This window comes from Ascidia mentula, chromosome 7 (assembly GCF_947561715.1).
Source record: "Ascidia mentula chromosome 7, kaAscMent1.1, whole genome shotgun sequence".
Classification (NCBI taxonomy): domain Eukaryota; kingdom Metazoa; phylum Chordata; class Ascidiacea; order Phlebobranchia; family Ascidiidae; genus Ascidia; species Ascidia mentula.
The window spans coordinates 4,063,285-4,083,775 of record NC_138572.1 but is presented as its reverse complement, the minus strand read 5'-3'; the positions used below and the strand labels follow the sequence as shown (position 1 = coordinate 4,083,775).

General features: G+C 38.3%; 3 protein-coding genes across 3 annotated transcripts; 1 reads left to right on the top strand and 2 right to left on the bottom strand.

Annotated features, from left to right (window-relative positions):
* Nucleotides 1-465: 465 nt before the first annotated feature.
* Nucleotides 466-3,220, top strand: LOC145909324 (transmembrane cell adhesion receptor mua-3-like). The gene is given in 8 exon segments (XM_082996718.1): nt 466-517; nt 789-874; nt 1,012-1,149; nt 1,333-1,600; nt 1,884-1,989; nt 2,065-2,219; nt 2,322-2,497; nt 3,053-3,220. Coding segments are annotated over 8 exon segments (1,149 nt in total).
* Nucleotides 3,221-4,082: 862 nt separating this feature from the next.
* LOC145909080 (uncharacterized) lies at nt 4,083-4,951 on the bottom strand. The gene is made up of 3 exons (XM_082996400.1): nt 4,771-4,951; nt 4,402-4,651; nt 4,083-4,212 (listed from the first exon to the last, which is right to left on the bottom strand). The coding sequence occupies exons 1-3, from the start codon at nt 4,907-4,909 to the stop codon at nt 4,209-4,211; spliced, it is 393 nt and encodes a 130-aa protein (XP_082852526.1). The 5' UTR covers nt 4,910-4,951; the 3' UTR covers nt 4,083-4,208.
* Nucleotides 4,952-6,051: 1,100 nt separating this feature from the next.
* LOC145908465 (toll-like receptor 7) lies at nt 6,052-9,776 on the bottom strand. The gene is made up of 2 exons (XM_082995753.1): nt 6,809-9,776; nt 6,052-6,481 (listed from the first exon to the last, which is right to left on the bottom strand). The coding sequence occupies exons 1-2, from the start codon at nt 9,637-9,639 to the stop codon at nt 6,268-6,270; spliced, it is 3,045 nt and encodes a 1,014-aa protein (XP_082851879.1). The 5' UTR covers nt 9,640-9,776; the 3' UTR covers nt 6,052-6,267.
* Between the last annotated feature and the right edge of the window lie 10,715 nt (nt 9,777-20,491).

Genomic DNA, 20,491 nt, shown 5'->3' with positions numbered 1-20,491 from the left:
ATATGTTCAGGGCTATAGCCGGCATTAGTAAACATTTTATAGACCTAAAAATATTTGTGGCCCTCCGGTCGCAGCTCGTGCGAAGTAAGTGCGCAGTTTTTAGTTTTCCAAAGTTGGTTTGCTGTGAGGTGACCTAATATTGCCTGACAAAAATACTTAGTCTGCGCTATTTTTGGATCAAACAGTCCACAAAAATTACCGTCTAACCCCGCCTGCGAATCACCACTTGTTATAAAAATAACCTGTATTGTGTACGTTTCACACAACACGAACTAGCACCACGATTTTAAGAAAAAGTCTATATTTCTCGTATCATGTCTTGAATGCTGCACGCTTCTGGAATAACCGCTTTTGTTTCGTGTTCGAGGTTTTCTTGCCTGCGTTACGCGGTACGCATTCTATATAAAAGCGTGATCGCAATCACAGTGCTACAACTTTACAGTTGTGGTAACTCTACCGAGGAAAATGGAACTTCTGGCGGCTTTCGTTGGCTTTCTGATGGCGTTTCATGTCACAGGTAATATAGTTTCATGATAGATGCGCAGTATTAGATATGTCTGTGCTACGTTTAAGGCTTACGTGACATAACAAGATTTTATTTGTGGCATAACAGGCGCGAAAATTATCAGAAAAGTTTAGATTAGGAATTCTTGCGCTAAAAATCGCCATAGAAATCAATTTTTAAAAAAATACTTAAAAAAGTATTTTAGCAACCTCAGAAACTGACTTCATTTTCTTCACACGATAATACCCGTCAACTGTTAACAATGTTGTGTTGTTTGGTTAAGGTTTAAAATGTTGGAAGTGTGACAACATGGACAGTCCAGAGGATTGCGCCCAGAATGGATACTTGGAAACATGCCCACGTGACAATGTTAGCCTTTAGCTTAAATGTGTCTTTTAACTAAAAAAAAAAAATTTTTTTTGCTACTGTGGTTTACTGATTTTGTAGACCTAATGTTCAAAAACAAAAGACATATTAGTGTAATGCTGTCGTATTTATGTTTAAAGGATGTGTGTCAGACCGTTGTAAGAAAAATACACAAAGAACATTTTGTGATCAAAGGGTGCAAGGATGACGTTCTGTGGAAAAAGAACCAAATTCGGGTTAGTTTGATATCACGCTAAAAGCAAGGCTGTTTGCAATAAGTACAGACTGCTTTCTTTGACAAAATGAAAGCACGTGTTACTTGTTGAAAGTATAGGTGAATTCGTAATAATTATGTTTTTGTAACAATGAAATGTGGACATTTGTTGCGCCATAATGAACGGCGCATAGTTTCTGTCTTAATGAACTGGTGGTAAAATCTACCATCGCAAACATTTGTGCAGAATTCACACAACTTAACTTCAAGAACCGTCTGCTGTTGTCATAACGACGCCTGCAACGCAAAAACGTCGACTTGCCTCGAACTACAAAGCTGTCCGCCTCTACCCACAATGCAGAGCGGTTCATTCGTGTGTAGTAACGGACACAATACCGGATCCCAGTGCAAACTTTCTTGTGATGAGCAACCATATGAAGTTTTTCCAAGTGACGGAGACACAATTACTTGTTTTGGAAACGGTTCTTGGTCGAAACCAGTGCCTTGTTGCTCGCGTAGGTCAACTGCATCAAACACATATATTTTATGTAGTTACGTTGTAATACCTAACAAATACACAGAAAATTTCACACAAAAATTCTTTTATGTGGAAAAACACATCTTTGGTGTGATTTAATCCACATTAATAAATATTTTTTTATTTCTGGGGTCTCCAACAAATCATAGCATGAAGGTTTAAACAATAAAGTTACTGTATTTTTTTTAAATTAACACCAAAAACGGCCTAATTTAGTATTGCTCAGCAAAATTTAATGTAAAACCTTGTTTTTAATGTAGGACCGTGTCCACCCTACTTCGTGTACGACTCAGTCCTTTTGTATCACACATCACGACCGGAAAAGAATTTTCAAGCTGTTATGACACTAGTTGAACAATCTGCAAGGTCAGTGGTTATTTGTGGGCTTTTGTGGCAACTCTTCACTGCTTTCTTTAACCAAAAACTTTACTTTACTGGCAGTCGTTTAGTTGTCGGCCCAGACTCAGTTATGTTCGCTGGATTTTACTACAGTGGTTCGCCCCTTCTGTCATCCAAGCACTTCTTTAATGAATACGAAGGCAACGTCGCCGTTCTAACCGACATTCTCAGTAAACGATTACGTCCACTAAACACAGGTAGGCTATTAACATGTTCAATCGTCCAGCTCGTTATAGTCCAAAAATATTTTCATGCAAACACAAAATTCACATTCTCGTGTAAGTTCCTGTGGTGTTTAGACGACGGCATGGTGAACACAGGGGCAGCGATGTCGTACGCAATTGAAAACTTTTACTCCGCCGAGGCGGGGACAAGGAGTGTCGAGGTACCGAAGGTTTTGACAATCATCACCGACAGCAACTCGAACGATGACGTAATGAAGCCGACGCAACAAGCGCGAAAACTTGGCATTTCGGTAAACCTTTACTCATTGACCAATATTTCCTGCAATCCAGAGTTGTTTTTTGAGAGAGGATCACACGAAAACAGCACGTGTCTGAACGTTTTAAATCTGTTGTATTTTTTAAATTCTCAGGGCACTAGGTTTGCATTTTATATAAGTTTGGTAAGAAATTTCGTCTTTTTATTTAACAAAATCATGGAAAAAGGCTCCAATACTCTAGATTGGTGTGGCATTTTGATACTGGCGCCAGTGCTATCAGGCCCCACGAAATGGGGGTGCAGTCGGTGAGGCGCACCCAGGGCCCATGTTTTTAAATGGGCCCACGAACACTATTGTTTTCTGTGAAACGATTTCCTACGTAACCGCTGGATTCCACCTACAATTGCATATGATTTTCAGAAAAAAAGGTCCTTGTATCGGCACTCAAGGGTCCTGAGTACAGTTACAAACTGTCCAAAGGAATAAAACATTATTATTTTTGCAAAAAAACTTCTTTTGTGCATACTAGTTTTTCGTTGTGATAGAAAATTGTAATTTACACTAATGTATAGCTATTTATGTTTATAGACCAACGTAATTGTGCTAAAATCAGATGACACTAATCTCGACATGGGGGAGTTTCGAAGCATTGCTGGATGCGACGACCACGTATTTAGCATAGACGTCCACAAACCGGATGTTGACGCGTATTTTGAACAAGCCGCACGACAATTTTGCAAAAATCCCTGTTCGTGAAGTCATATGTTGACCATCTGCGAAGTTTCGACGTATCACTTATATAGTTATTATTTTCTGTTATACGTCAGGTATCGGAAGAATTATAAACATGCTGTAACTATGACGATTTGCCTGTGAAGATTATTAACGCAGTTACAACACAGATATCATAAAAGCAGATTTCATGTGATCAGCAATTTTGGCGCACGAAATTAATCTACACAAAAATAGGCTGTAGGCTAGGATGCGCAATCTAAAACCAGTACCGGATAATAAAAAATAGGCTTTTACTTAGAATAGCGCCCGGTAATGCAGTGCTTCAAACCCATAATCGCTTTGTTGCAAAACTACATTAGCCTGGTTTGGCACTCTTTAAGAAGACCGACTGTTATTTTCTAAACCAGACGAGCTTCCTCGTGTACCTCTCGCTTCATCAGGTGTAAGTGTCATTTTGTATATTTTAGCTTGTGTATTTTGGAAAATAAAAGTCAGTCTTCGTAAAAAGTGCAAACCGGGTTAAGTCAGGCACAAGACTGGAATTCGGCATTTCTGCAAGGCTGGTCTGTTGGAAACGGGATTCTGTTCAAAATTGTCAAGTCTATGAAGCGTAAGTGCAGGTAATCAAATTCAGTTTGATCGGGACATATTCTACCCGTTCGTTTCCAATAATTTCGACTATTTTCCCCGCATGCCGTCGTAAAAATTGATCATTTACCAGAATATATTAAAATTAAACATAAAACGTTTCGAATATTTTTGTCTTTAGTTTTCTGGCTATTGAAATTTATTGCTGCTTGCACTTTTTATTCTTGCAGAAAATCCAACCACGTTGACTGCATATCAATTTTAGTGATCACACATAGTCACTCAGTTATTTCTAATAGGGAGTTTTTATTTGCACGCAATTTTGGTGTATCGGTCATCATCATAGTTATAGGATATGATCGATGCGTTTTCGTGCTTGAAACATTCATCGTTGTCCCAACTCCCTGTCTTCGTATGGTTCTTACCTGAAAATAATTTAGGGAGTGTAACTTTGCGGCTTTTCGCCGGACAGGTAAACTATTGTAACACATCACAACAAGGTATCACATATCTGTGGAAAAACTAAGACGTGGAAACCCTATGGTCACGCAGAGGTTAAGAGTAAAACGGTTTTGTTTTCCGAGCTGTAGTGTAAAAAAGTTTTGATGCTCTACCTTCGACTGTGATCGTGCCCTTGCTCATCGATCCAGATTTTTCCGTATTTTGTACGGTGCAATTGTCCTCGTGCATCCAAAATCATGCTGTAATCGTTTGCCACCTGAAGATTATCACTAACACCCAGTATGGTAAGAAAGACCTTGCCGTCGGGTCCGGCTTCATTAAAAGGCAAATATTCACCGGAAAGAATGTTGGTGAATCCAGGGCTTTGGTAATCATTTGTATATTTTATACTTCTTTCAAAAGCTATAATGCAACAAAGGGCATGTAAGCAAATTCGCTATAATACTACTAAATGATTATTTAAACAGTATATATCCACAGATACATTGAATTTGAATATACGGGAACAAGCGAAGTCTTACCGGCCTCCGCTGTAATTCCTTCAACACCGCCGCCACCGCTAAACTTCATGTGTTTAAACTCCACGTCCTGATGGTCGATCGTCACCCTTGCTCGAATTGTTAAACTGGAAGCATTTGCGACATGAGTTGTTTTAACCATTGTTGAGACGCACGTATACAAGTTTTGTTATCGTTTGAAAGAATTTCTGAAACAAAAACAAAACCTCACCAAACAAGAAAAAGAATACTCTAATATTTGAAAAACAGTTGGCGCGGATGAATTTGTTTCATCAGTATCGAATAAAACCATGGCCTTTTTTAGAAAAACAGCATGTGGTTGTACACGACTGCGCACAGCTTTAAAACCCCGCCAGAATTATCTGTTCAAAATGATAGACAATGAAAGAGGTTTTCTTCATATTTTATACGCTCATACATGCGCAATCTATAGTAAAAGCCAATGCTAAATCCCCCAAACTTCATAATTTGATCAACTTCACCATTGTTTAATTGGCGATTCCACGGCATTTTTTTAAGGCAAAAATTACTGGTTTAAGTTATTTTTTTAAAATATTTATCATAAAAAAGATTTTCTTTCTATTTATGACAGAGAAACTGATTTATGATTAACGCTGCTTATTTACACCAGCGTTTGTTACCTTTCTAAACCTCGGACTATTTCTGTCTCAGTGCAACTGTAAACGCGGACTCATAGATATAATAAATGAAAACAAAGGCCTTTTTTGTATCCGGATGTATTTGACAAATGCTTGTCAATGCGCGTCCGCCAACATTCTTTGAAAGGAGATGTCTGTGACAGCTAGCTTTGAACTATTGGCTGCTTAGTCAAATCATAATTGTATGAGTTTACAATGCATGGGAGTTCGGGAAAGTCATTATAAATGCACGTCCGTTACCATTCTGCTTATGGAGATGGATGTGTCAGCTGGTTTTAAACTATAGGCTGCATAAATATACGTGTTTGACAACTGCATGGAAGTTAAGATCAATGTTTGTCAATTCGTGTCCTTCACCACTCTTTAAATGGAGATGGCTGGCTTTTAACTATACGCTCCTTAGTCAAATCATAATTGAGTTTAACAATATATGGAAGTTCGGTAAAATGGTTGTCAATGCGCGTCCGCTACATTTCTCTCAAAAAATATGGCTGTGGCAGAAGTTAGCGCTATTGATTTTCGTTCCCGAGCCTGCAGGAACACAACAAAACTACATCGGCTGTTGTTTACATGAAGCACTTTTTTTATTTTGATGTCTTTGGACTATACTTCGTTTCGTTCCGGTATAATTACAAAGCAATGAAATAAACCGTGGAATAGGCATTGAAGCATACTATTTTTGAAATATTACACGTTTGGATAACGTAAAAATTTTAAATGTAATTGCACACAGGCTAGTCGTTTAAATGAAAACAACAAAGAACAGATTTATGCCAATATTTACGAACAAATTTTACCAAGAGCTGATCTCGAAAAGCACAGATATTCGACACCATTGTTCTTAACACGCAAGTGCCGTGCGCAGAGCTTCAAATATAATTTCCTCATTGTCGTCATCTGCTTTGAATATCAGGAAGTAAAGAGGATTCGTCAGCTTCCTTCTTTGCAAACGCAATGGGAGGGGAAAAGCTTCATTACCATACAAGTAACTGAGCACAATCAACTTCCTTTGGCCTTGTGCAAATTCAGCTTCCTCTAGGGCCATTAGGGCAAACCTATCAAAATCAAAACATAACGTTTAACAAGAATTATATCACTATACCTCATTTGGCACAACAGATTTAGCAATTTAAGACGTTGACCCCATCATTATATACAAGCGTCATAAATCCTGTTTGATATGGGAGTTTAAATATGATGCATTCGTTGCAAATTCTGGCATAATGCCAGAAGTATTGCAAAGTATTGCATGCAAAGCGAATTAAAAGAAAGAAGTAATCCGGCTACTACAGAAGTTACAACTAGAATCACGTCCAGAAAGTCGCCCAAGAAGCAACCTAAACACAAATCAACTCTACCAAATGCATTTTGAAGAACCTTACCGAAAAGTCCCAGTTTGTACAAAGTTGCGAGATAGCAAGAATATCGTTTTTCTGCACTTCCCGATGTTGGCGGCAACTTGATGTGCTTGACCGACTCCACAGGAAACATCTCTTCCCATTAAAGTAAAGCCGAAGTGGGGAGGTTTCCTGAGCATCCCGGGAAGAAGCTTTTCATCTACCCAGTCTCCAACTTCATGGTTGGATGTATCAAACAACAAAAACACATCCGAATGTCTTTCTTCATTATTCACTTGCTGGTTGCCTCTATCTCGGGATACCCAGTTTGTACGCAACTGGGAGTGAATTCTACGGAACATCGCTACTTTGAAGCGCTTACTGTCCGCTACAATACCAGTGACCAAGAACGTGAAGATCGACAAGGAAAACACTACACAGTAAGGTATTACAACGCGGAGGTCGCATGAAGTGAAGAGCTCATTTGTGAGCAATGAATGGCCGGAGAAGGCCGAAGGTGAATGACAAGATACACAGCCGCCGTAGAAATCATCGATGATTTTTGAACATTTCGGATACAAACCGGGAACCTTCGTTTTGCTTCGTCCATGCAAGCTGTACCATTCGTAGAAGGTATCCCACCTTCCGCAAGAGCAATCAAAAATATTCCATCTTATGTCCAAGTAGTTTAATGAATATAGCACTTTCTTGGTCATTACGTCACCGTCTAATGACGAAATAAGGTTGTGGCTTAAATCCAAGTACTGTAAACTTAAAGCTGCATCGAAAAATTGTGGCCGAATGTAGGCAATATTATTTCCCGACATCGACAATATTTTTATCCGTGGCAACAAAGAAAACAGGTTGTCGTTAAGCTGCGAAATCAGATTGTGGTCCAGCCTCAATTCCGTCAGATTGGTGAGGTTACTGATTGAAAGTGTAGGAATAACCAGGAGTTCATTATGACTCAAATCTAAACTTGTTGCCGATTCTGCACCTTGAAAAAAATTAATGGGAAACTGGAAAATCTTGCACGACCTTAACTTGAGTATTTTTATTCCCGAAAACATTTTTAGGTTTTGGTTTTGCTCCTGGACCATCATCTGTATGTTGTTGTTGGACAAAATCAATTCGTAAATATTTGCACGTCGTGTCCCTGCATGTTTATTTGTATCATAAATAGCTCCAAACGCATCATTCATGTTTGGGCCTAGCATGGACAGAGAAATGGGCAAGTCTTTCTGAAGGTATAGGGCAAAAGTCAAGTGCACAAGATTAGCTCCATCAAAGTGTAGTAATTGCAGATAGTTGAGAGCTTTCATGACAAAATGATCCACGTCCAACACCATATTCCCAGATAGTATAATCTCCTTTAACAGTGGCGTTCTTATAAAATCCTTTCTTGATAATGAGCCAATTTTATTGTTGGACAAATCCAGCACAGTTACTTTTGGAAGAAACAAGTCGGACACTTTCTGAATATTTCCAACATGATTGCTGGAGTAGTCGTTAACTGTGGCTGTTCCATTAGTCAATAGCTTGCCTTTAACCCCTTTGTTCCATTTCTTTTGTGTAGACTCTACCTTAGTTGAAGATTTGAGCACTTTCGGTGTTTTTCTATGTTTATTTAACCTTTTCTCATTCTTGGCTACAATTTCATTGCCACCTAACATGTTGTTCATCACCAGAACGGTCTTCAAATACTTCATACCTTTCCAAGTACCTGGTTGAATAGTTTGTATGCCACTAAACCCCAAGCATATTTTTTCCAAACGTGGAAGTGACCGCAGCGATTTGAAGGAGGTGTTGTCCAAATTCGTGTATTGGGTCAGAAACAATTTGGCAGCTGTAGGAAACTGGATTTCCTGTGGACCCAGAAGCAAACTTTCCAGTGATGTTAAGTTACTGTATACCGATCCGAGGCGGACATTATCAAATATGTACGGAAACGGACCGCTTGAACAAAGGGAACTAACAGACACATCAAGTACCTTTAAATTTGACAAATACATAAGAAAGAGTGGTTCCTCGATGTAGATGTGCAAGCAATTGAAACTTAGATTCAAAACTCTTAATTTTCTGTTGTTTTTGAACAGGTTCACTTGAATGTGTTCAAGGTTGTTGTGGGACAAATTTAATTCAGTCAGTTCTGCAAGAGGACTGAATACGTTTTCTTCTATGACTATAGGGGAAATAGGCATGTTGTTAGCAAGTTTCAGGACTTCCAATGACCGGGCTTCACTGAAATCGCCGTTTCTTAACCGTGCGATTTCGTTGGAATTTAAATCAAGATATCTCAAGTTTATTGAAAGCAAATGAGTTGGAACTTGCTTCCAATTGTTATAGTCTAGATTAAGATATCGCAAGCTAGAGGGTGTATTCTTGATGTGGAAATCACCTTTTATACAATAGTATGACCCCAAACTCTTTTCGCACATAAATGACGCATGCAAGATAGTAAGATTAGGCAAGTTGAAAGCAAAATCGTAAGACAAATTTCCCAATGCTGTATCGGAGACGTCAAGATATTGGAGTGACCTCGGCAAACTTCCAAAAGTCTCAATGTAGTTATACTTTAGGATTAACAATCTGATACCCGAGGTTTCTTCTAAGTCCAACTTTAGACTTTTAGTGCAAACAGGTGATCGTCCAAATCCTGGAGTCATCATGGCTCGTGTAACACAATTTCTCACCAAAAGAACAATCTTAAGGCGCTTCATATTAGAAAAATCTTGTCTTTCTATGGTCGTTATCAAATTTTCCTGTAAATCCAGAAAGTCAACATCGGAATTAAGATGTCTTGGTACATGCCGAAGTCCTCTACTGCTGCAGTTAAGATAAAGTTGTTCTTGCTCTAACCAGCTTTTTCGAGGCATAAATTCCAGACTTTTGTCAAGATATTCAACTTTGACCTTACGAATCGGGTCGCACTGATTTGGAATATTAAAATATCCTTCTCCAGATTTGATTAGTAAACAGAAGACCAATGAAGTAATCCACCATGTTGCTGCCATCGAAATTGACAGATACAGTTATTAATCCACTACAATGGGAAATTACCAATATGGTTGATGCGTCTAACAGACAAATATCGTTGTGCTTTTGTCCACTCAGAGTTTTTCGTCTTTCTAATCGACTATTATTTACATAATTTTTATGTACATATAGTTTCCCACACATTGAAGTATTCATTAAGTTACATTGCTACGGTATTTCATCGGTCTATCTCTGCTTGTTTTTGCAACAGTATTGCCAAATTTTGTTGGTCAGCTGGTGGCTTATTTTGTCACAAAAAATGACATCTATTTTCCATTCAGTGTAATGCGCTTTTCTTTGCTACATTGGCTCATACACCTTCTCTTTTGAAATTTTATTTACTCTCCATGGTCTTGTGGAGTTTTTCTTGCCATTTACATATTAATGCAAATGTTTTCCGCCCTCAGAGAAACTAAACTGATCAGAACCATTTATTTTTAGATGTATAACAAACTCTGAAGGTAGGAAATCTGATACACTACAAATTTAAATTAAAGGTTTGTGCGGTATGACTGCAAAAGCTTTGACGTCACGTTTTATACCGCAACCAAGCAGCACTTGACTCACCAGGAAGTATAAGCAAACCAGCACATGATCCCCGCCGCAACAAATAAGTTAACCATCCTAAGGTAAATGTGAACAATGTATGTGTTAATAAAATGGTCACGTAGCACGTACATCGTCACAAAAGTTTTGGTTTGTGTTATTGTGGAAACAGCTACACCGATTTTGCCGACAAAATACATCAATTGTGGTTGTCATGACGTCAGCTATGAAGAAAATTCACGCAAATGCTTCCTTTGTGACGACTAACATTTGCACAGTGTAAGGTTCATGTTTAAAACATCCTGTTTGTCTGGATATTGGTATTCACCGATGACTAGTAACTTGTCAGGTCTTAAAAAGAGATTTTTAATACTGTTTGTTAAAGGTTTTGCAGGTAATGATATTAATCAACACAATCGTTATAATGAACCTAATATGCTTTTTGGAGTGATTTGTTTTGGAATGTTTCACATCTTGTGTAGTCGTTCGCATGATTTAGATATTGTGCTGATTATACTTGTTTTTTGCTTTGCGTGGCAGGAAAATTTTTTTTGTTTTTATTGATATACCTGAAAATGTATCCGTACTGCTCTTTGCTGCTACTGCGTCCTGTTCTTAGGCTTTGGGCTCCTTCAGAAACGCGACGTATATGCAGACAAACACTAACAACATGTTAGCGTACAGCTTATTTCAGGCGCAACACTTACCAAACAACACTACCCACGCGTTGGCTTTTACCCACTCGACCAATAGAAAGCCCCAAATCAATCACGTGACTGTAGATTCACGCCTCCTTCATTCCCACTTAATTTTGCCAACTTGGCACGCGATAGGATGGTTGCCCCTGCCATCAGAAATGTTTGCCGTTGTTTATGACGTCCAAAGAATGCAAACTGTTTTTATTTGCTCCTGCATAATGTATGTACTTTAAAAAGTCTATGTATGTAGACCACATTGCAGCGGCAGCGCCTTTGACATATTTATTCAACGATATTTCTGGACGTGCGTATTGACGTCAACTTTTTATGGAGTTTGTTCTTCATAGTGTTTTCCTGTCGTTCGTTGTGTTAACTGACTGATAAACGACAAGGCAACGTCAAAGCATGTGCACACGTGTTAATTGTGACACATAAATGGATGTTGTTTAATTGAGTGCAAATCCAACTGGGTAATGGGCGCTCACTGCTTTTGCCTATGTGAAAAAGCAACTGTACAAGAAAGAATTTCCAACAAATATTTTTCATGCAACTACAGATGCACAAAGGTTTTCGTTTCACTGACAAAAGCCGGCTAATTGTTTTCATGTATTTTGATTCTGTTTGCAAGGTATATGACCCACAATGTTGCGTACAGCACTTTATGTTGCCTTGCTTTGAAACACGTTGCCACAACTGCGTAAAAGATAAATGTGCTGCACGTTGTTGTGAACACTTGTTTAATTATTGTGACACGGGGCCTGACGGCACTATTGGTTGAGCTTTGCTTGGTCATAGTGTTTCCACCTTGTTTTCTCCGTTTTGGTTGCACCTAGTTTGGTGCCCAACGGATGACGGTGATTGTATAGTCACCACAAAGTGGAAGTCTTTGCTTGGCCGTATGGTCAGCAAAGTCGTCTGATAGTCGCACCAGCTGCACTGATAAGACCTTTTAGGTCGAAACAGTGGCCATCTGTCTGCAACTTATACACCTTGTTTAAGGTTACTAAAAGTTGGGAATACTTTTCTCACCTGATTTTTCGTCAAGCTGAACGCATTCTCGTTTGTTATCGTCTTGCTTCCAGTCACAACCAACCTGAAAAGTTAAAATTACTTTAATACTGATCGGAATATGCCCATGTTAAGTTGTGTGTTTCTTGCAACACTATCTGGGTGAAATATGGTTTGTCAAGAATTGTTACAGCACGGAGTGGCTACTGTGTTCGTAACACCGACCACATGTTTAGGCGTATCGTATTGTTGTAATAATGGTTGTAATAAAATAGGACTAGATCTCACCTGTCGTAAGCACAATCTGTTTTTCTTTTGACTGTGGTGTCGGCGTCGTTTCCGATAAGTCAAGTAAACGATGAGTCGATTTCCATGTCTACTCTCTTCCAGCAACGTTTGCAAATATATTTGCAATCGGTGTTGAAGTCACCAGCTATCAGTATGTCCTGCAGTGTAAAGTTCTTTAGTAATGCAAGTTTGTTACACCATTCAACCTCTGTTGTTGCCGCAACACCAAAAGCGCTTGTAAATATATTTTTATGTAAGTCAGGAATCCGCGCTGCATTTATCCGGGGTCTTGAGATTTTTAATTAAACTTTGCATGTATACTTCGTACCTTCCCAAACAAGGGAGCCACGTCACACGTCATCAAGTGCGTTCAACTCTTGGATTGCTGCAGAGGCTTTGGTGTGTATAGCATTGTAGCCAAAGTTTCGCAGAACTATGATTGACTAGTGTATTGCGTCATGTACGTGCTTACCAAGTGGATATTTCTGAGAATTTGTCGTGTACGAAAACGTTGCGGTGGTTATTAGAACTAAGTTATTCCCGCACTTTCTCTTTAGCGCAGCAATCTTAATCTATGCCTATTAACACCGAGAAAATAGCTTAAATAAAGTTGGCCAACCTTCAGCTGTTTTCCTTCTAAACAACTAATGGATTCGTTTACCCTTTGCACAAGGTTTGGAAATGCAGTTTCGGACTTGTTGCGTATTTCTTGCATCAGCACATTTTTGTATCGTCTGATAATCTGCAAATGTACCCTAGTGATGTAAAAAAAACGGTAGCGGCTTTACTGCAGTCATTGCACGTTTGTCGGGTTAACATAAGAACTCGTTATAGTTACTTTGACACACTTGTGGTTGCGATAGTGTCTGCTGTTGACATCGTCGTTTCTCCAACAATATTACAATTGTACATTGCAAACTGACAGCTTTATACGACTCCATTTTTAGAGTTGAAGCAAGATCTAAAACTCGAACGGTGTTTTATAGACTACCTTTCTGTGTATAATCGCTTTCCAGTTTTGTACTCCAAACTATGAAACACAATTTGAACTCAGTCGGCTTTTATTTGGCTGTATCATTTTTTGGTTCGTGCAATAGTGGACATGCGGACTAACGTTATAACCGAGTACTAACACTTAGTTCGTTGGAGAAGTTTTAAAATTGGTTTGCAAAGCTCACTTGACCAACAACGCCCAAACAAGTTAAATCATTAAGGTTCACATTTCCAGTAGCCTGAACAAGCTCCCTTTAAGTCGTTATGAAGGTTAGGTTAAAGTGGCCAAATTAAAGCTTTTGTTGGCATCAGCTTCGGCGCAGTAACAATAAATATACCTGGAATAATACGTGAATGGATTTCAAAGCCGCTTGAGTTGATTGGAAACCAACAATGTTTAGCACTAGTTACATGTTTTTTGAAAGTTGTTTTTTTTTCTTTTTATTCGTGCAGAAACTCCCAACTATGTAATATGTCTTGGGGTCCTGGTGAAGCATCAGTGAATCTATTGGTCAATCCACTGGAAAATCCACTAATAAACGGACAGCTATAAAAGGCGCAGTTTACTGAGCACAAGCTAGCAGAAAGTGAATACCACCAAAATAAAAGAACAACAGTCAACAAGAATGCTATTTACTTGAAATTTTAAACATGTGTTTTTAAGGCTAATTTTTGTTGTGGAGCTTCATAATTGACAAAATTAATGCAAATCAGTCGAAATTTAAGTAAAAACTGGTCGCAATCGCAAGATACAACTGTTTATATATTTATCAGAAAGTTAGTGCCACCAAAATAAAAGTACAACAGTTAAGAAGAAAATTATTTTTTGAAATTTTAAACATGCGTTTTGAAGTCTAATTTTTGTTGTGCAGCTTCGTGAATGACGAAACCAATGCGAATCAGTCGAAATTTAAGTGAAAACTGGTCACAATCACAAGATACAACTGTTTATATATTTGTCAGAAAGTGAATGCCACCAAAATAAAAGTACAACAGTTAAGAAGAAAATTATTTTTTGAAATTTTAAACATGCGTTTTGAAGTCTAATTTTTGTTGTGCAGCTTCGTGAATGACGAAACCAATGCGAATCAATCGAAATTTAAGTGAAAACTGGTCACAATCACAAGATACAACTGTTTATATATTTGTCAGAAAGTGAGTGCCACCAAAATAAAAGTACAACAGTCAAGAAGAAAATTTTTTTTTGAAATTTTAAACATGCATTTTAAAGTCTAATTTTTGTTGTGCAGCTTCGTGAATGACGAAACCAATGCGAATCAGTCGAAATTTAAGTGAAAACTGGTCTCAATCAAAAGATACAACTGTTTATATATTTGTCAGAAAGTGAGTGCCACCAAAATAAAAGTACAACAGTTAACAAGAAAATTATTTTTTGAAATTTTAAACATGCGTTTTGAAGTCTAATTTTTGTTGTGCAGCTTCGTGAATGACGAAACCAATGCGAATCAGTCGAAATTTAAGTGAAAACTGGTCACAATCACAAGATACAACTGTTTATATATTTGTCAGAAAGTGAATGCCACCAAAATAAAAGTACAACAGTTAAGAAGAAAATTATTTTTTGAAATTTTAAACATGCGTTTTGAAGTCTAATTTTTGTTGTGCAGCTTCGTGAATGACGAAACCAATGCGAATCAATCGAAATTTAAGTGAAAACTGGTCACAATCACAAGATACAACTGTTTATATATTTGTCAGAAAGTGAATGCCACCAAAATAAAAGTACAACAGTTAACAAGAAAATTATTTTTTGAAATTTTAAACATGCGTTTTGAAGTCTAATTTTTGTTGTGCAGCTTCGTGAATGACGAAACCAATGCGAATCAGTCGAAATTTAAGTGAAAACTGGTCACAATCACAAGATACAACTGTTTATATATTTGTCAGAAAGTGAATGCCACCAAAATAAAAGTACAACAGTTAAGAAGAAAATTATTTTTTGAAATTTTAAACATGCGTTTTGAAGTCTAATTTTTGTTGTGCAGCTTCGTGAATGACGAAACCAATGCGAATCAATCGAAATTTAAGTGAAAACTGGTCACAATCACAAGATACAACTGTTTATATATTTGTCAGAAAGTGAGTGCCACCAAAATAAAAGTACAACAGTCAAGAAGAAAATTATTTTTTGAAATTTTAAACATGCGTTTTGAAGTCTAATTTTTGTTGTGCAGCTTCGTGAATGACGAAACCAATGCGAATCAGTCGAAATTTAAGTGAAAACTGGTCACAATCACAAGATACAACTGTTTATATATTTGTCAGAAAGTGAATGCCACCAAACTAAAAGTACAACAGTCAAGAAGAAAATTATTTTTTTGAAATTTTAAACATGCGTTTTAAAGTCTAATTTTTGTTATGCAGCTTCATGAATGACGAAACCAATGCGAATCAGTCGAAATTTAAGTGAAAACTGGTCTCAATCAAAAGATACAACTGTTTATATATTTGTCAGAAAGTGAGTGCCACCAAAATAAAAGTACAACAGTTAACAAGAAAATTATTTTTTGAAATTTTAAACATGCGTTTTGAAGTCTAATTTTTGTTGTGCAGCTTCGTGAATGACGAAACCAATGCGAATCAGTCGAAATTTAAGTGAAAACTGGTCTCAATCAAAAGATACAACTGTTTGTATATTTGTCAGAAAGTGAGTGCCACCAAAATAAAAGTACAACAGTTAACAAGAAAATTATTTTTTGAAATTTTAAACATGCGTTTTGAAGTCTAATTTTTGTTGTGCAGCTTCGTGAATGACGAAACCAATGCGATTCAGTCGAAATTTAAGTGAAAACTGGTCACAATCACAAGATACAACTGTTTATATATTTGTCAGAAAGTGAATGCCACCAAACTAAAAGTACAACAGTCAAGAAGAAAATTATTTTTTTGAAATTTTAAACATGCGTTTTAAAGTCTAATTTTTGTTATGCAGCTTCATGAATGACGAAACCAATGCGAATCAGTCGAAATTTAAGTGAAAACTGGTCTCAATCAAAAGATACAACTGTTTATATATTTGTCAGAAAGTGAGTACCACCAAAATAAAAGTACAACAGTTAACAAGAAAATTATTTTTTGAAATTTTAAACATGCGTTTTGAAGTCTAATTTTTGTTGTGCAGCTTCGTGAATGACGAAACCAATGCGAATCAGTCGAAATTTAAGTGAAAACTGGTCTCAATCAAAAGATACAACTGTTTGTATATTTGTCAGAAAGTGAGTACCACCAAAATAAAAGTACAACAGTTAACAAGAAAATTATTTTTTGAAATTTTAAACATGCGTTTTGAAGTCTAATTTTTGTTGTGCAGCTTCGTGAATGACGAAACCAATGCGAATCAGTCGAAATTTAAGAGAAAACTGGTCTCAATCAAAAGATACACCTGTTTATATATTTGTCAGAAAGTGAGTACCACCAAAATAAAAGTACAACAGTCAACAATAAATTAAATTGAATGATTAAAGGATTTGCTACACTAGGACAGGTAAGGTGACCCGTCGGTGGCGAAAATGCGCGTTTAGCATTGTTAGTGGATTTGAACCCAGACTGCAGGCATGTAGTTAGAGATGTCTCGACCGCTACACTATACATCCAACAGCAATGGTCGTTTATTGGATCGTGTTTATAACGTTACGCGAAAGAATTTATCTATTGGATTTCAGATGGTTTGTACGCAACTCCTGCTTCGGTACCAATGCAAACTCTGTGTGTGGTAGGTAGGTGGCATAGCAAGAGAGCTTGAGGTCGTGGGTTCGAATGTCGGCCGTGGATATCTCGCGTTTAATTTATTACATTTAGGTGGCAAACACAGCAATGTATATGGAAAATAGGAAGACACTGGAAGCGTCGCCAGTTGTGGTGTAGAGATTAAAGTCTCATTCTTGTAATGCTCTGCACCCGAGTTCGAACCCCGGTAAAGGTAACTTTTCCCATAACCGATAAGTCACGTCGGGTTCGAACTATACCCATTCACCGATAAACACTTACTGACGATCCTCCTTAGTATGGAGGTCTATCCCGATAAATATCATAACCCATCCTTCATAACAGGTAAATTAATAAATCCCTAAAGTCCCTGAGAATAATTGTCCCATCTTAGTCTAACCTTCAGAAAGCTACGGGAAGAACCCAGGAATGTTAAAGTAAACTACTCGTATGTCCAGTCCCGGTGATAAAACAAGAGCGTTAATTGTAATTAGATCTCCCTGACAGTAACTCCGGTAATAAACCACTAGCAAAGTATGTGTCCTGCCCTGCTTAATAACATCAAAACTAGGTCACTTAATGTCTAGATTCAATAGTTAACATAACATAGTCTAAGTCCAGACATAAACCTCAAGCGTTAAATGCAATAAGAATATGTCCATTGTAGCAAGTCCCGGTAATAAACCATCAACGAAATAGCTCATAAATAGATATCGTTAATGGAAAGCAAAACCCCACCCATACCTAAACAAAATATCCAGTAAAAGCAAGGGGACGTGCACAAATTTTTGCTAAATTTTGGAAAATCATTAGCTGACTAAACTCCTCGTGCGCCCGCTTCTGAGTTGGCCACCTGCCTATGCCACCAGCTGGGGCGCTCCCTGATGGAGCATAAAGTGTGTTTTCGGACCTCGGTGGCCAACTCAGAAGCGGGGACTTCTTAGCCTGACTAAACGCAGGGCTACCTGGCCGTGGTCCTTAGCCTGATTTGAGTGAGTTTAACGGGGATGAGAAAGATAATTACCGAATTACTTTTACCCATCCATGACAGGCACACACACGGAGGAAGACATCAGCGTGAATTTAGTTAGAGTGGGATAAGTCCGAACCGGATGTGAATTAACGGTTACCGGGAAAGAAGTATTAACTATACGGGGGGGATATGTGGTTGCATAGGACACGGGCACAGATCAACGTGCAGAGTATGATCACACCTGTATGCAAATAGTATATTTGCAATGTGCCTTGTTTGTTTTCAATTGCTCTTCGTGTTTTGCTGTAGCGTTTTATGTCGTCACGATTGTGTGGCACTGCCAACAATCATTGTCCGCCTAAAGGCTCAAAAGTTCGAACCTCGTGTTCCCTTCTTTGTAGTGTTTTTTCCTCTTTACGGTTCGTTGCATTTTTTGGCGTCGTATATCGTGTGACGTGTACATTCAGATGTTGGACTTGCTCGCGAGTTTTGTCAGGTTTTGGGCGACATATTTTTTGTTGGAATTATACTGGCAGTCAGTTACTAGTTCTTTTCTTACATATCCAGGTTTTTATTTGCATTATCTAATTTTTAATTTTTTTAATTTTTATCAAGGTACTTTCCTTAATGTGACAGACTTCCACTTCGTTATTTTACGCTGTTTTATACACTTTGCAGAAACTGATGATGCCCTTTTCAGGGCGAAATATATTTTTCTGACAAAAATAAAAACATCTTTAAAAGGGCTGTCTGAAAGATTGATTTAAAAGTTTTACTCAGCTAACTATACGGGGATTCGAACTGTGGTGCAGAGAATTAATAGAGGGAAGCGTTAACCTCGACGATGGTTTGGTAACCTAATTGCCCTTTTAGCTATCTTATTTTGTAGGTTTTTTCCCAAAAATAATTGGGACAAGCCCAATTTGACGGGGTTTCGAACTGTGGTGCCGATCATTACGAGCTGGGAGTTGTAACCTCTACACCCAGGCTGGTGACGGTGGTTTGATGAAATAATTGCCCTTTTATCTTCCTTAATGCAGATGTTTTACCTTAAGACGATTTGAGGTACAAGGACAATTAAAAGACGTCGCTAGCCGTCGCCAGTTGTGGTGCAGAGGTTAAAGTCTCATTCTTGTAATGCTCTGCACCCGAGTTCGAACCCCGGTAAAGGTAACTTTCCCCTATAACCGATAAGTCACGTCGGGTTCGAACTATTCACATTCACCGTTAAGCACTTACTGGCGACCCTTCTTAATATGGAGGTCTGTCCCGATGAATATCTTAACCCACCCTCTGCAATAAGCAAATAAATAAATCTTGAAAGAATAATGTAAGCCCCTGTGAATAATTGTCCTATCTCAGTCTAACCTTCAGCAAGCTGCGGGCATAACCCTGAACAGTCAAAGAAAACTACTCCTATGTCCGGTTCCGGTACTAAACCAAGAGCGATATATATGTTCACACCTACACCTACATAATAATGGTCACAACTAAGTCTCTCCTAATGTAAATCCGGTCAATAACTGCCAGATCGTTGTCTATCCCCCACTAAGTCCCGGGCATAACCCTGAAGCGGTATAACTCGGTCTCACTGACAATAAGTCCCGATAATAAACCACGAGCAAAGTATGTAGAGCAAAGTCAATAATTATCATAACATAGTCTAAACCCCAAATAAGTCACGGGCTCAGTCCTGAAACGTTAAATGCAAAATACGAATATGTCCATTGTATTAAGTCCCGGTAATAAACCATAAACGAAATAGCTCCTGATTCCCCCCGTAGTAACAAGAAATCACTCTCAGTCCCGCTTAGTATCGTTAATGGTAAGCAAAACCCTAACCCGACCTAAACAAAATATCCAGAAAAAGCAAGGGGACACACGCAAATTTTTCTTAAATTTTGAAAAATCATTAGCTGACTAATCTCCTCGTGCGCCCGCTTCCGAGTTGGCCACCTGTCCCCTGGTGGGGCGCTCCCTGGTGGAGCATAAAGTGTGTTTTCGGACCTCGGTGGCCAACTCAGAAGCGGGGACTTCTTAGCCTGACTAAACGCAGGGCTACCTGGCCTTGGTCCTTAGCCTGATTTGAGTGAGTTAACAGGGGTGAGAGAGATAATTACCGAATTATTTTTACCCATCCGTGACAGGCACACACACGCAGAGGTGACACCAGCGTGAATTTAGTTAGAGTGGGATAAGTCCGAACCCGATGTGAATTAACGGTTACCGGGAAAGAAGTATTAACTTTACCGGGGTTCGAACTGTGGTGCAGAGCATCAATGGAGGAGGCGTTAACCTCTACACCACGGCTGGTGACGATAGTTTGGTAACCTAATTGCCCTTTTAGCTTTCATATTGTATAGTTTTTGCCGAAAAATAATTGGAACAAGCCCTACTTGACGGGGTTTCGAACTGTGGTGCAGTGCATTATGAGAAGAGAGTTGTAACCTCTACACCACG

Excerpts from the sequence above, each read along its gene's own strand:
- LOC145909080 (XM_082996400.1), bottom strand. The coding sequence starts at position 4,909 with ATGGTTAAAACAACTCATGTCGCAAATGCTTCCAGTTTAACAATTCGA. Across the intron at positions 4,652-4,770 it reads AGGAATTACAGCGGAGGCCG|CTTTTGAAAGAAGTATAAAA; the intron begins GTAAGACTTCGC and ends GTTGCATTATAG.
- LOC145908465 (XM_082995753.1), bottom strand. The coding sequence starts at position 9,639 with ATGCCTCGAAAAAGCTGGTTAGAGCAAGAACAACTTTATCTTAACTGC. Across the intron at positions 6,482-6,808 it reads GTACAAACTGGGACTTTTCG|GTTTGCCCTAATGGCCCTAG; the intron begins GTAAGGTTCTTC and ends TGATTTTGATAG.